At 37.6% G+C, this 16791-nt stretch overlaps 2 protein-coding genes, 1 long non-coding RNA gene and 1 pseudogene across 3 annotated transcripts; 3 read left to right on the top strand and 1 right to left on the bottom strand.

Annotated features, from left to right (window-relative positions):
* Positions 1–96: 96 nt before the first annotated feature.
* On the bottom strand, positions 97–1606 carry LOC125589598 (rubisco accumulation factor 1.1, chloroplastic-like). Its single transcript, XM_048761890.1, has one exon. It carries the CDS (start codon positions 1531–1533, stop codon positions 214–216), a length of 1320 nt encoding a protein of 439 aa, XP_048617847.1. The 5' UTR covers positions 1534–1606; the 3' UTR covers positions 97–213.
* A 4831-nt stretch (positions 1607–6437) lies between these two features.
* On the top strand, positions 6438–8434 carry LOC125590634 (annotated as a pseudogene).
* LOC106352158 (protein LIGHT-DEPENDENT SHORT HYPOCOTYLS 1) lies at positions 8293–9457 on the top strand. Its single transcript, XM_013791828.3, has one exon. The coding sequence runs from the start codon at positions 8705–8707 to the stop codon at positions 9281–9283; it is 579 nt and encodes a 192-aa protein (XP_013647282.2). The 5' UTR covers positions 8293–8704; the 3' UTR covers positions 9284–9457.
* A 5578-nt stretch (positions 9458–15035) lies between these two features.
* Positions 15036–16360, top strand: LOC125589599. Its single transcript, XR_007325770.1, has 2 exons — positions 15036–15722; positions 15817–16360. It is a non-coding gene; the product is annotated as an uncharacterized LOC125589599 (long non-coding RNA).
* The last annotated feature ends 431 nt before the right edge of the window (positions 16361–16791 follow it).

The following is a 16791-nucleotide window of genomic DNA, read 5'->3' on the forward strand; positions in this document are numbered from 1 at the left end:
CTAATCACCACCTACTTATTCTTAGCTACGCAAAAATGTAGCTTCAAGTCTAAACTATGGTGAGGATCACATGCAGATTCTTATTTAAACAGAGGCTGAAAGAAAAACATAATGACATAATCAAACCAAGAATTACATATTTGCCAAAAACATGGAGTATAGTTTTAATGGAAGTTACTTGGTAACACTAGTATTCTCAAATGTATCACTCTTCTAGTCCCATTCATCATCGTTTATCTGCCACTCATCATCATCATCTCTAGGCGGCCTCACCACCAAAACAACCATCCCTAAACACTCCTCCACTCCTCTCTCCTTCAACACCGAACCTCTCTCCAACTTCATCCCATCTCCAGTCACAACCAGATAGTACCCATCCTCAGCCTCCACCGTCTTCTTCTCCCTATCCATCACCACCATGATCGCCTCCTCTTTCCCGTTCCACGGCAACACTTTCCTATCATCCCTAAAAGAAACCGCAACCCCTCCTCTCCTAACCGCCACCACCGGATCCCAACCCGGTAAAACCACCCATCTCCTCCATTCCTTCTCAGCCTCCACAACACCAAACTCCCCACCCGACTCAAACTCCATCGGAGCTTCGTTAATCTTCCCCACTCCTTCCTCAGCTTCGCACACCGGTAACACAACAACCGAACTCGCTCCCGCCACTTCTCCGAACTTCAGCCTCACCACTGGAACGCGAATGATCTTAACCTCCTCTTCTTTAGCTCTCTCCTCATCGCTGTATCCATGCAACTCCCTCCCCACAGCTTTCTTGGCTTTCTCAGTCACAGCGACCTCAAACGCCTGCTCAAGCAGCGTCGTCCTAAGCTCAGAGGGGCTCCTATGCTCTCTGCTCTTCCTATACAACATGAAAGAGAGACAATCCCCTGGCAAGTTGTAATCAAACTCCTCCCACCCTTTGTCTCCGCGGCGGTGAGGGTAATCCTTAATAGCTCTAGCGAGATCGTGCGCTCCTTTGGTGTCGAACCCGTGCTCGACGATGTACTCAGCGGCGGCAACACGCTGGACCGTGCTGAGACGACGGATCTCGTAGAGAAGCTCCGCGCCTCCGGTCTCGAAAGCGGCGATGAGCTCGGGTTTAGCGTTGGACTGGACTATGGAGTCGCGGACCTGGGCGCCGACGATGAGGCAGTTCTGCTCGACGCCGGAGATTCCGGTGAGCTCCTCGATGGTGGGGGGAGTGAAGCCTTCGGTGTAGAGGGAGGAGATGAGGGGGGCGTACTCGAACCAGAGGCCCATGCGGTCGGCGAGGACCTCGATTTTGCCGGCGGTGTCTAAAGATCGGAACTTTGGAGGGATTGGGGACGGTGGAGGGCGGAAGGGTTGGTAAAGGTTCTGTTTTGCTGGGGCTTGGCGGTTCGAAGCGGGGATTAAGTTGGCGCTGACGGTGAAGGGTGACGGGTTAGCGGGTCGGGTAATTGGGTGGGGAGATAGCCCATTGGGTTTGGGTTGGGTGAAAAGGGAGAGTATTGAGGGTTTGAGAGTGGTTGCGGTGAGGGAAAGCATGGTGGTTGTGTGTGCTCGTGTGTGGTGAGAACAGAGTCGCAGAGGAAGAAGATGATGATGGAAAGAGATAAGACGCGGTATATACATTAAATTAGATTTTTGAACCGGATTTAAACCGGATCGGTTATCGCATATTCCTTTCTCGTTATGATTTTCCCGCCAATAGTTAGTCCTTATTTTTCTTGACCAATCCGGAAACGAGCGAGTGATAGATGTTTTCTGTTTCACCAGCTGAGGAAGGGAGTTCAAATCTCCAAAAAGATAGACGTCTACTGAAGATTTGACTGTCTAGTATCGATATTGTTAATTCTTATGATCAGTTTTTTTTTTAACACTCTTATGATCTTTTTGCTAGTATATACTCAAATATCATTTCGAGGATCCGGTATGTAACTATGTAAACCCTATGTATCTCTGAAAGTTTGTATTATGTATCTGATATCGATGAAACTCTTTTGGTCTAAATAGTTTATTTGCCATCAGATCAAGGGTGCTTTGGAAACAACACACATGTTTGTTCCATCCTCTTTCCATGTCACAAGCAATCGATTGCTTATGTTAGTACTTTGTAGCGAAGGGTATTTGATATGTGGAAGGTCCAAACTGTTATTCTACTATCCACATTCAGCAAAAGTCAGTTTTTTACTCGTTTCTATAAGCTCTTGATGGATATATGTAATATATGTACATACTTCATAAAACATTGGGAGGTGGATGCATCATAGCTTTTGATTGAGCAATCGTATGCCAGATTTAACAAATAATTGATCATATCCAATATTAATAAAAACTCTATAATAAATTAATAATGTTGAGACTATGTATTTATTAATTTATTAAAATTTTCATTTTTAGATTTTTCTATTTAAGATATATTTTTCTAAAATAAAAAAAAATTGATTTTAGTGTATATACAATAATTAAATTATAATATTCGACATTTATATTGGTTTTATTATATTACTTGGTGAATATAAAATATGTTTCATAGAATTTAAAAGTGATTTTAGATATAATTTTACTAAATCTTATCAAAATATATTAAGTGTTATTAAAATATAAATTATTAATTTATAATTTTAATGGGACCATATATTTATATAGAATTTTCTAAAAATATATTATCTTATTATTTTATCGATTTGTGTCATATTTTGAACCGATCTAACTTGAAACCAGAAAAATTTATTAATTTATCGAATATTAATTTATAGAGTTTTTACTGTATTAAAAGTATTTTTCTCAGGTTGGATCATATTATTGGACACTGCATGGATAATTACTACTCTCACTTCTTTGTTTTATGTTTTTGCATAGCCCATGAATGTTATAATATGAATAACTTGTTCTACCCTATCTTTTATAAAAAATATCAAATTGTAGATCTACCACGTTCATAGAATATAAATCAACACTCCTGTTCTGTCAGAATCTGAACACTTCTTGCTATGTCTTTAAAAACTTACCCATGACATGTTTTAAATATAAGAAGGAGAAGTAGAGAGAGAAAACATTCTCACTTCTCTCCAAACAAAAATAGTGACCAAAAAAATAAGTTCGTCCTATCCGCTTCGCTTCTCTTGCTTCCGCCTCTCTGCTGCCGTTTTCGACTTCTATCTTTCCCGACTGAGGTTGTTTGCATGGAGACGTTTTGGGACCTGTTCGTTTTACCGTTCAGAGATGGTCCATTTAGACGAAGATGAGATTGTTGTTCGTTTAGATTTAAAATTACAAATTATATTAATGATCCATCACGATGAGTTTTAAAACTTTAGTCTGAAATGAGATTTATTTACATGGCTCATTGAGATGAGTTTAATTGGTGCATCTGGATGTAGAAGAACCTGCTCAAATAACAAATGACAAATTTACTCTTATTCCAATAAATATTTATATTTACGTTTAGATATATTTTTGCCAAAAATGCTAAAATACATTTTTTTGCGTCAAAACCGTAAAAGACACATTTTTTCTCTAATATCACAAAAACACATTTTCGCCAAAAAAACAAAACCACAAAAACTCACTTTCCCGCCAGAATCTCAAAACACATTTCCTGCCAAAACCGGAAAAATGCATTTTCTCGCTAAAACCGCTAAACGCACATTTTCCGCTAAAACCACAAAAACACATTTTACGCAAAATCGCAAAAACGTATTTTTCCGCAAAAACCGCAAAAACACATTTTTTGCCAAGACCGAAAAACACAATTTTCCGCCAAAACTGTGAAATCATGTTTCTCTTCAAGACCACAAAATCACATTTTCTCGCCAAAACCGAAAAATGTATGTGAAATCATGTTTCTCGTCAAGACCACAAAATCACATTTTCTCGCCAAAACCGAAAAATTTATTTTCCAGAAAAAACCCACAAATTATGTTTTTCTCTAAAACCGCTAAATTATATATCCCACCAAAACCATATTTTAAAATTACTATATTTAATTAATTAATTAAAATTAATATAGTTAAAAATAAAAATATGATTAAATCAAAATAAGGGTATATACCATTTGCTTACTAAAATTATCTAGATGAAAAAAGGAACATAAATTCATTTAGATGAACTATTAGTTGGAGAAACGAATAGTCCGAATAACATCAAGATGAATATCTAACTGGATTATCTAAATGAATCATCTGAATGGACGATGACATACGGACAGACGATGTTGTTGTTTTGGTGACACTGATGATTTTCCTGCTTCTTTGAGGACGAGTGGCGATGGCCATTTCCCTTTTTTCATGTTTGTCATCTTTTTTTAGAGTCCGGTTTTGAAGCTTGGTGTTCTAAAGCGGTGGTGGCCATGAAGTTGAGTCTGGAGCGATGGTGTGTGGGCTAGCCAGTGGAGGTCGGATGTAGATTTCAGTAAATAAATCTATTTGGGGACAATAGATTTGCCTCTCTTCGAAATTTTTCGGCATCTTCTCTTCCTCCGAGAGTCTTTTCTCCCTCTTTCTCTGCTTTTTGTTGCCTGGAGTAAGTTTTAGTCTCATTTTCTCTTTGACGATGTGGCGATCTTAGGTTGCTTTGCTCTGATCGGGTTGTGGTTTATTGGCGATTCTGGTAAGGGTGTTTACAGTTAAAAAAATACAAAAACATATTAATACAATTAAAAATTTTTTGGTAAGGGTGTTTACAGTAAAGAATACAAAATATATTAATACAATAAAAAAAAATTTAAAACAATCAAAAGTTTTTTAAATAAACACGTTTGATATGATCTATCAAAGCTTAACACCTTAAATTGGCAAGTACATGATCTATTCGATATTTCTATGCCTACTACAAGCGTTATACTTGTACACGCGTGTAATGTACTAACAAATAATTTAGAGATAAGTTTTTCGGTGTTGATGGACCAAAACATATTTATGGACAAACTATGACACAAAAATATAGGAAAAGTGAAGTTCAAAAAAAAATATATATGAAAAGTGATAATTTATAGTACAAATTTGTAGAAACGGTGGATCTGAAAAAACAAAAATCTTTAAGGATATGATAGGGATGTTAACAAGTTCTTTTAATATCTCTTTACCTTTTTGTTTGTCAACAATATTGTGCTACCTTACTTAATTGTCGTGCAGATAGTTCGTGTTTTGTTACGCCTGCGTGTAACATCTATTCTCGCCTGTCATACGTAGTTCGTTGCTTCCTTCACTATGGAATATACATTACGCACTTATATATATATATATGTATACTTACATGTGTATTAAATTATTTATAAGTAAACTTACATGTGTATTTAATTCTTTAATGTTACGACGATGAAATGTATTTATCATTGTTAAAGAAATCACTAGATGAAGCGATTTGCATAGACCTAACATCTAGTCAGAATCTAAGCGTAATTAAAATTTATGTTTATTTATTATATATCTTATTTTATTTTACATAATTTAAAATTTTGTGTGTTTAATTAAAAATTTACTTTGATAAAATATAAAATATAAAAAATAAGATAAACATGTGAATTTATACTTAGAAACAAAATTAGAGAAAAATATCATCGCCTGTTTATATACAGTAAATATGATATAACGAAATTAGTTATAATTCACTCTGATATTCATTATTTAACTTGTTTAGACTAATTTAGATTATTTTAAATCAGTTTAAACCGAATTAGATAAATTTTAACTGTATAAATCAGATTTTAAGAAAATTGGTTCGGTTATAGTTCATTCTGTCTATAGTGGTAATTAGTACTATATTGGTACTTATACATAATTCTCATTTAATGGACATAAGTGTCAAGTTTGCATAGAATATGGGATGTGTACCGTCGCTGGGGAAATTTTGATAATTCTTTAACATAAAAAAATGTAAGCTAATTAATTAATAGACAAAGAATTATAAACAAGTGATGAATGCACCCTGGGAGAGAAACATGAAGGGAGGAAGGGAATCATAAGTGCATGTGAAGAGACTATACTACTACTGTTTTGCCAAATATGGAACAAGTGTATTTTGCTACAAATGGGAACGACAATTTTGAAGTTTTAGATGAATATTAAAAAATATATAGCCTTGGTTTAACCAACAAAAAGGTCTTAAAAGCTTAACCCTATATGGATCCATGGTAGTATGGTACCGATAGGGCTTTCGTTTCCAAATGCTGGAACTCCGTCCCCTGTACGATGTTCTCTCTCTATTATCATATACGGAGATCTCAAAATATAATACATGTGTGTTTCGTGATTTAGGGAAAGATTGGTTACAGAAAATGGTAGAATCTCCTTTTTAGGGTCATTGGGTGTCAAGAAAAGGTAAAATCTATGCAAGAGGTCAAAAACTAGTTGGATAGTCAGGGACTAAAAGAAATAGTAGTACAATAGCTTCTATTGGTGGTGAGGTTAGAGGCTAAAAAGTATATAGAATGTGGAATCCATCTTAATCTAGTGGTCGATTTAGAGCTTAGTGTTTTCATGCCATGTATGCAATAATTAACATCTTTTTTTGAAATCGCATTTCCAACTTGGGGTAGAACCACTAAACCTTAGTTAATCGACCATGATGATTTGTTTATTGTAGTTGGTAGTTAAAACTTTAACCAAATTTGGAATATCTCTTTCTCAAGCCGAAGCTGAACTGGAAATAACCGAATGCCCTCGTCCATATATTAAGGTTTTGTAAAAAAGTAACTAAATAGGTTGACAACACAATAACACACGGTCTAGAAGCATATACCTGGAAATATATGATTCGCCAAAAAAATCACATACAGTGAATCGAGATCAAAGGAGATTGTATTCAGATCAATAAGTGTGATGTTGGTGCCAAATCAAACCACTGTTTCTTGCTTTCCACTGACAATGATGGATTCCAAACGCGTAATTTATCACGCGCCATTCCGTGTGGCTCTATCTCTCCTTTAAAAGGCGCCTATGTTTGATGCTATACATTATATTGTTATGATATTAGGTACTTTATCTATTGATAATTCGATCTTTTTGTTATCTTCCCTCTCTAATCTCATAAATGCTAAACTTGCTGTGTTGGATGATGATCTAATCTCATAAATGCTAAACTTGTTGTGTTGGATGATGATATCATTTTCCAAAAAATACATCTGTTAGATACACTTGATTCTGGCTGTTTTTATTAGGTTAAATTGAATTTATACATTAATCTGTCAGCTATAGTATGACGAAAACGAAAGGACGACAAAATAATTATGACGAAAATGAAGGTTTAACAAACATTCACACGAGATAAGGTCTTGTAGAAGAGAGACAAACGGTGCGTTCAAATAAACAACATCTGAAGACTCAACTTCTTCCCTTTAGCTGCGATCGTTTTATTCAATTTATTATAGTTCAAACATTGTATGATATAAATTTCTTAGACAAAATCTTTTAAACTTGGTCTGAATAGTTTGGTGCTAGAATTACTGTGGGAGTTATTGCCACGATCACTAATACCGCTGCTCAACTGGCATGCTTTTACCATTGTGATGTACACATAAAAACTTTACTAGACTTTTTTTTTTTTGAAAATAACTTTACTCGACTTGAAGCAAACAAAACACGAGTTTAATTACTTGATGTGTTTGTTTTCCTCACTCAGGAATTTAATCTTAATTAGGAAACGACTAGGTCTTAAAAAATGTAATTCTGAGTTAATAACCCATGATTTCCGGAAAAAAGAAAAGATAATATATGTTAATGAAGTCATTTTCAAAGTAAAAAATAAAGTGAAGGAAGGGAACACGAATAATGCGAAACAAAAGTATATAAATGCAAGGTAACGCATAAAGTAAAATTTTAAAAGTAAAACAATGAAAAATGTCGCTGCAAATTGCAGGCAAGGAACACAGACTATTCCTCCTCATGTCATGTCAATGTTCAACTTCAAGTTCCCCACTTGACCCATTGCCATTGGTCACACTCTCTTTCTCTCTCTCTTTGGCTATGAAATTACTCTTTTCTGCGCTGTGTAACACTCAGTCCCCCTTCTTCTTCTTCTCTCTCTACTATATTGTACTCATCTCGTTAGACCACCATTGACCGGGTTGTTTACCCCGGTTTTTAACCATTTAAAAAAAAAAAAATGGAAAAAATAAATAGCACCGTTTGAACAAATGCAGTAAGCGTCGGTTGTTCCCATTGTTCGTGGATCCCATTGACACGTGGCGACTAGCGATTAGTTCATTTTTAATTTTCAGAAAAAAACCAAAAAAAAAAATTATGCCCTTAGCCTCTCTCTCTCTCTTTAAATGACCTTGTGCTCTTCAGTCTTGAAATTACACTCTTTGAGTCTAGACAAGTGTGATTTTGTGAATCCATCGTCTCCTAAAGTAGAAAAGCTAGAAAATAATAAAATAGAGAAAAGAATCCCACTTTTGATAGCTTCCACTTGTATATCTTCTCTCATCTTCTATAGGCAGCAATAAACTTCACTTCTCTCTCTCTCCTTTTTTCAGTTTATTCTCCCTTTGCCTCACTATTTCTGCTCATATATGTTTGTTTGATTTGATCTGCCAAAGTTGTATCTATCCCTTTTATAGTACCATTTTCACCAAGACAACCAGTTAAGTCCCTCTTTCTCTCTGTTTGGTTTTAATTTATGATCTAAAAAACCCTAATCTCGATCATTATAAGAAAAGCAAAACCCTATATCAGATTTCATCCTCTTCTTACCAAACTCAAAACAAGATTAAGCTATGGAACTGATCTCTCACCAAGGAAACAAGAACCCTATTACCTCAACACAATTAACACCTCCTTCCCCAAGCCGGTACGAGAATCAGAAACGCCGTGACTGGAACACCTTCTGCCAGTACCTCCGGAACCACCGTCCTCCGCTCTCTCTCCCCTCGTGCAGCGGCGCACACGTGCTCGAGTTCCTCCGCTACCTCGACCAATTCGGTAAAACAAAGGTTCACCACCAAAACTGTGCCTTCTTTGGTCTCCCTAACCCTCCCGCACCTTGCCCCTGCCCTCTTAGACAAGCTTGGGGTTCACTAGACGCCCTCATCGGCCGCCTCCGTGCCGCCTACGAGGAGAACGGTGGCCCTCCCGAGGCTAACCCCTTCGGCTCACGCGCCGTCAGGTTATACCTCCGTGAAGTAAGAGACTTCCAGGCCAAAGCTCGCGGTGTTAGCTATGAGAAGAAGAGGAAGAGAGTTAACAGGCAGAAAACGCAAACGCTATCGCAGACGCAGCCGCCTCTACCGCTGCAGCAACCGCAGCCACAGCAAGGTCAGTCTGTGATGGCTAATTACTCCGGTGCAATAGTATGATCATATTATATAAATTTCTCTACTTCTTATGTATTGTATTGTTTCGTATTCGCTTCTCTATTTGTATAATCTATTGTCTTATCTGCGTTATCTACATATGCTGTTGTTTCTCTTTTAGTTGTTTGTGAACAAGATATGTTATGATTGTTCACGCTCAAGTGTTTGATCCTTTTATGTTTTTGGGGTTTTAATTTGATTTAAATTATAACCATCAGTTTGAGGGTCATCCCACACAGTTAGGGCTCGTGTGTATAACTCAGCTAGACTTTAGATGATAGATTAATCATTTCTTTTCCATGTGATGATGGTTGAGGTTTTAGGGAACATTTGTCGATGCTTATTTCATTTCCGTGATTAGATATGAATCTGATTTATAGATTGACATGAATGTGTGTGTGTATGTACATGGTTACTTTATGGTTAGTCATTGTGATATATACTAATTACTAACGCGTCTCATTGTAAAAACAAATCCATATACTAGTAATCGCAACTTTGTAAATGTATGCTTCTCAATCAATTGCAGATACTCGTAACCGCTAATATTATTACTGATTAGTCGTTGATAGCTATTGTAGTCCCAAATTTTTATGAACATAGCCATATGACATGATTTCTCATTTTTTGCTTACTATTGGTTTCCTTGTCATGAGCAATGTATTCACTGTTTTTTTCACTTTCAAGGTCACTTAGCGCGAGTCACCTCATAAATTTTTAATTCTACCTTTTCTGTGGATTATTCATTCGTTCACTTTCAAGCTCACTTAGAACATGATTAACCTTGGTCTCTTAGCTTCGGCTAAGAAACGGTTCTTAACTTTTCTTAGATTTTAACTAAAAAAAAGCTAAGAACCGTCTAAGTCGTCTCTTAGTTGAAAAATGTAAAAAAAAAAAAATGTTAAATCATGACTGAACGGTGTATAGAAAATTGGCTAATTGGCTCTTAAAGATAGGTTCAACATCAGAAAATTTCGGCCTAACCCAGAGAATAATGATTCACGAGCACAGACTATGCAAACTTAGCTGTCATTTAATCTATACGCAAATGGTAATGGTATAATAGTTAGTCATATGAGTCATGACCAAATGATATTTTGAAGATTAAATATAATATTCATTTTAGTAGATAAATTTGGAAATATTTTCAAAACATGTAAAGTATATACAGTTATCAAATTTCTCACATGTTTTCAAATGTACAACTTTCTAATATGTGACAAAGCTTAAATTGTAATATTTAATTTGTAGTTCGCAAACTATTTACTTTTGAAAGTAACTGTTTAGAATATGCCTTTACTCAAATTGAAATTTTCGTTTTGGATGTACTTTATAGAATATTGAAGACCAGTGATATTTTCTTGAAATTCTTTGATGGAAATTTCTGGTTTTAAGAAGAAAAAAAAACGCCAATATGTGTTTTACACTATGTTAACAAACATTAAGATTTTACATTTTATGTACATTGATTTTTATATATACATATAGGCTTCCAGATAGTGGAACTTGGATAGGTTGTAGATGTTTACTATCAAAATTCAAATCCGTAATAAACAAATGTGCTTAGACAATGTGGTATAACAAAATTAAAACCTAAACCTAAAATGGATCTATATTCAAAAGAAAAAAACATGCACAGCAAGCAGTTTTGGCCTTTGGGATTGGATTTCTTCACGTGACATATTTAACAAGTCTGCTTTTTTATTTTCTTTTAATGTGGAATCGCAAAATTTCACATTATCATACAAAAATACAGATAATTATTAGCAAGAAAAACAACAAAAAAGTTAATTAATTATCCTTAGGATTCAGATATCAGAGAAGATCAAACCCTTTCGATAAACACAAATAGGAATTCCCAAACAGCAGACAGGTTGGTACGATGTTCTCATATTTAAATGTTTAAGCAAAAGTGAACGGTTTCGATTAAAAAACTATCAAAGAAGTGCATCCGATGCTTACCAGGTGTCCACCGGTTTTACTCAAAATAGTGGTCCCGGTTAAAAGCCAATCGCACGTGGAACCGAGTGAGTTCTGTCCGGCCCGGTCTACAATAATATCGACTGGATCCACTTTATTTCCTTACTGTAATTTATCATAAAACATTTTCTACTTTTGGGTTATAGTCTTTTAGACCTACTGAAAAAATCATGATTCATTAGTTTCATTATCTATAAAATCCTCAGCGATACATCTTCTTCTCCGTTTCTTCTGGTTTGTGCTCCGGTGACCGGCGCGTGGTGGCTTCGTTAGCACCACCGCCGGTCATATCTGTTGTAGATTACCTTTTTTTAAAGCTGTTTGGTTTTTCATTTTATTTTTGGAGAGTTTTGGGGCTGATTTTCGGGATGAGTTACGATCAGGGTGAGCTATGCTGTTTTTCTATGGCTTTGGTCGACGTTTATGTCGATTTCGTGTCTCATCTGTGTAGTCTAGGCGATTGTGGCTGGGTCCGTTTGTAGCAGCACAAGTCGTGGTTTCAGATCTAGTTACGGTAGTTCATCGGTTTGTGACTCAGGCTCATTTTAGTCTTTCCCATCTTTCGTGTCTTTCGGGTGTGATATTGAAAGGTTTTGAATTTAAGGCGTCCTTGTTGGTGTTTAGTGTTTGTTTTCTGTATGGTTTCAACAACGATATGAGTGGTGGTGTGATGGTGGCGTGGTTGTGTGATGAGCAGAACATGTCTATCATTCTTTAGAAGTTGCAAGGTTCTTTGCACCTCTCCATCTCTCAGGCATGAAGGAGTCCTTCTCGCGGCCTTTTAATAAGTGTGATTTCCGGATTTGCTTCTGATTCTCTCTGTCTTCGGTGGCTTCGATGAAGCAGTATAATGAAGTTGAGATTTTAGGCTTTCCGATGAAGGTTCGCTTGAGGAGGAAGCTTTAGTTTCGGGTGTTTTGTCTCTTCTAGATTTGGAGTTTCTTGTTAGGCGTATTGGTTCTGGCTTAGTACCGTGAACTGATGGTTCAGGTATTTTTGGTCCGATGTTGTTATGTTGGACACTTCATCGCTTACTCTCTCTTGTGCTTGGTTGGTTCTTGGCAAGAGTGCCGGCTGTTCAATGATTGGACGACTTATTTCTATTATCCTTCACAAGGATTGTCTTCGGTTTCGGTTGTACGAGTGTAGTCTCCTCTAGTGTTTGTTGTAGTTGTTGTATTTGTTGCCCGTTGTTTGGGTTTGAGAATCCCGTTTGTTGGCTATGTTTCCGGGGATTGTAATGTGTTTCCGCCGGCTTCTGGATATCATTCTTGTATGTTCTCAGTTTCATCAATCAAATTCAGAGGGGAAAAAAAAGACAACATCACACTTTCAAAAATAACATCCAGATCTATATGAGCTCCACTCTCTCTCTTATCTCTCTCGTATCTTTCAAAGAGAGAGCGTTGAAATTTTGTTCGTCGGATCTATTCTGATTCAGACTCCCGATGGTTGGGCTTATGGCTCTGGAAAGCGGTGGATATTTTATCACCATCTTCGCCGGCTTATGGTGATACGCCCAAAACGGGAAGGATGGCTTTGGCCGAGTGTTTGATATGAACCAAGAAGGCGATGGCACTTCTGGAACTGGAATGGAATGAATGGATCGTCAAGAGATGCGGAATGACTCTTGATATACCACGATCTAAGGCTAACCACCTAAGAAACGATGAAGGTGTGTTGGCTAACCACCAAACGACACAAAGATGATTGGCTGACTACCAAATCAACAAGCCGGTTCAAACCGATGAACTAGCTAAGAACTCTCTCCCTCACTCAGAGAAAAGAAGAACCGAAAATAAACAACCAAAAATGAACTGATTTTATTCATCAAAGGAACTACATATTTATACTACTTGTAGTCAAAGAGAATTAAAGAGAATTGTGGGAAAACAAGGCATAGAAAATAGAAACATTGACTAGAATATTATTAATGAGTCAAAGACTCAGTCTTCCATGCAGATTAGTCACAGATGACCATTCGGTTCACGTTCTGGTCAAGGAAACCCTTCGGCTACTGTCCAGGTTCATCCGAACCAGATGGATGCACGGGGTAAAGATAAGGACGCTTGCGGGACTGTCCGGATGGTCCGCCAGATAAGAATGCATGTCCGTCTTTGGTTTCTTCACGACCCAAGCTAAGTCTGGCTCGACCGTGGGTTTTAGAATGTCGAGTTGGTCAGGGAAGACGGGCTGTGGTTCGGTCGGTTAGGTCGTGGTTCCAGCCGAAGCTCCAATCGGGAAGCACACGGGACGGCTCGGTCAGTCTGATCGGTACGGTCGGATGAACGAACCTCGGTCAAATTGTTCAGAACGTTCTGATCTCCATGCTGGTTGGCTCCAATGGACTGATCCACGAACCAGGGCACATCATTCCCTTCCTCTTCAAAAAGATTTGTCCTCAAATCAGAAACATTAAAAGGAAAATGATTATAAGCAAAAGAACCATAATCAGCACAATGCTCACCTTGAGTTTGGTCCGGTATTTGAATTGGCAAAGGCTCTTCCTTTTCTGGCTCGGTTTCAAGGTTCTCATTCTCCAAAGTCACCAATGGTTTTTGCTTTTGACACTTGTTAGCATAATGACCGATCCTATGGCATTTGAAGCACCTGGTGGAATGAGCTTTGCTTGTGGGTTTCACAGCTTTGCTTTTATCAAAAGAAATCTCATTAGTTTTCAAATCAGAATTTGAAAGATAAGAAGACTTACATTGCTGTTTTGGTGCCGAAGAAGTGTTGGTGTTTCCCTTCCTTTTGAGCTGTCGGATAGCATGAATTGCCTTATGCAACATCTTCTCCAAACTAGCATAAGTTTGAAGCTCGTTTTGATCAAGCACTACACGGTTGCTTCTCTTGGCTTTGGTGAAGGGACGATCACCACTTCTGACCCACTTCTCATCATTGGACTTGTTTTGTCTCTTCCTTTGTTTCTGCACAAAATCAAATTCATTAAAAGCAAACTGTCTCTTGTCGAAAATCAATTGCTTCTTTTCAACAACAGTTTTAAAAGGAAAGTAGACATCATCTTATAGTGGTTTTGATTTCTTGAGAAGTCCAAACATTCTGAAACACTTAACAAAGTTAGCAAATAAAAATCCTCACACTCTCAAAGTGTTTAGCTCACGATTTTTAGATGGTCACTCAGAGTTCTTTCACTGGTTCAAAGGATGATAGGCAATCAAAATTCAGCAATCAAAACCCAAAACAAACTTTTGTGAGAAAAAGAAAAGAGAAGGTAAGATGAAGAGATTTTTGATATGGATCCGCCTTAACTGTCCTAAGGCTGGATTTCTCTTCAACCAGCAGGGTTTCTCTTCCACCACTCCCCCTGGATTTCTCTTCAGAAGTGATTCACGCCAAAACTTTTTTTTTTTTTTATCGATTTTTTATTTTTTTATTTTTTATAATAGGCGATCACAAGGGAGTAAAGGAACAGCCCGGATCCAAGAAATAAGAAAAGAAAAAACGTGGAGAGATGAGAAGATGAAAGATGAAAGAAAACAAACCAGCCAAAGTGGCTCTGATACCAAGTTGATACGCCCAAAACGGGAAGGATGGCTTTGGCCGGGTGTTTGATATGAACCGAGAAGGCGATGGCACTTCTGGAACTGGAATGGAATGAATGGATCGTCAAGAGATGCGGAATGACTCTTGATATACCACGATCTAAGGCTAACCACCTAAGAAACGATGAAGGTGTGTTGGCTAACCACCAAACGACACAAAAGATGATTGGCTGACCACCTAATCAACAAGCCGGTTCAAACCGATGAACTAGCTAAGAACTCCCTCTCTCACTCAGAGAAAAGAAGAACCGAAAATAAACAACCAAAAATGAACTGATTTTATTCATCAAAGGGACTACATATTTATACTACTTGTAGTCAAAGAGAATTAAAGAGAATTGTGGGAAAACAAGGCATAGAAAATAGAAACATTGACTAGAATATTATTAATGAGTCAAAGACTCAGTCTTCCATGCAGATTAGTCAAAGATGACCATTCGGTTCACGTTCTGGTCAAGGAAACCCTTCGGCTACTGTCCAGGTTCATCCGAACCAGATGGATGCACGGGGTAAAGATAAGGACGCTTGCGGGACTGTCCGGATGGTCCACCAGATAAGAATGCATGTCCGTCTTTGGTTTCTTCACGACCCAAGCTAAGTCTGGCTCGACCGTGGGTTTTAGAATGTCGAGTTGGTCGGGGAAGACGGGCTGTGGTTCGGTCGGTTAGGTCGTCTGGACGTGGTTCCAGCCGAAGCTCCAATCAGGACGCACGCGGGACGGCTCGGTCAGTCTGATCGGTACGGTCGGATGAACGAACCTCGGTCAAATTGTTCAGAACGTTCTGATCTCCATGCTGGTTGGCTCCAATGGACTGATCCACGAACCAGGGCAAATCATATGGTCTCCGGGAAGGGATGGCTTCCATAGCATCGTCGTTCGCCGGCTTCTCACTAGGGTAATCCGATTGGTTTCGATTTGCATTTTTGGTTTTTCTAGTCCAATCAACTCTTGATCTGAAGTTGTGATGTCTCTTTCCTCTCCTTGTTTAGGGTCGTAGCCATTTTCAAGCTTATTTGAATCATTAAAGATAGAGTTCGCTCATGCTGGAAAATTAGTTCTCGGATCGATTGAAGATGATTGATGTCTTTTTCAAAAGAGTAAATCTGCTAGTTAAGTTTTTCGACTTGAACTTCCTTGAAGGCCGCTTTGATTGGTCGGTTTTTCATTGGTTTGGCTTCTTCGTTGACCGAGCGCCGTCGCGCCTCTTCGCTGGCACCAGAGGAAGAAATACGGATCCACGTCTTGACGCGTGTACTTTTAACGCATGGCGTCGTACACGTGGTGGCGTCGTGTATCTTTATTTCCCAACGGGTTCTTTTCTTGTGGGCTTACAGCCGCAAGCTACTGTGTTACTGGGCTTTGTGTTCTGGGCCATTTAGTTTTATGTTGTTTATATTTTGAACCTTATGTTAGATCTTTTACGTTTAGCTGCACCTCTGTTTAGACCTTTTGTAATATATTGTGTTGGGTTTTGTCTGTCCCATTAATAAATTTACCAGTGAAAAAAAATAACATCATACTATATTCATCAAAGGCAACATAAATTCTTTTTTTTTATCTACAGTTATGATTATATGAAGTTTTGTTATGATTTTTCCATATGACATTAGTTGAGTCAAGTGCCATTATGCACGTAGCTTTACAAACACTGTGTGATATATTTACAACCAGTAATGTTTACAACGATGTAGTTTTCTCTTCGTTTGTAATAAATACTGCAAACGTATCTGCTTCTTAAAACCAAAATCAACATGCCCTGTTATTCCTTCTCTCCTTTGTCTCGCATGTACACATAACGCTAAATATCACGAATCATAATTAGAAGGTGGGTATATAGCAAAACAATAAGTCTGCTCTTAATTATACAGATGGCTATACATAAAACTTACTTTCTAAACAATAAGTCTAGCTATTACAAAGGCATATTAAATTGATTATTAGTACAATACTAGAGTTCAATAGAA

The sequence above is a fragment of the Brassica napus genome, chromosome C7 (genome assembly GCF_020379485.1).
Source record: "Brassica napus cultivar Da-Ae chromosome C7, Da-Ae, whole genome shotgun sequence".
NCBI lineage: Eukaryota > Viridiplantae > Streptophyta > Magnoliopsida > Brassicales > Brassicaceae > Brassica > Brassica napus.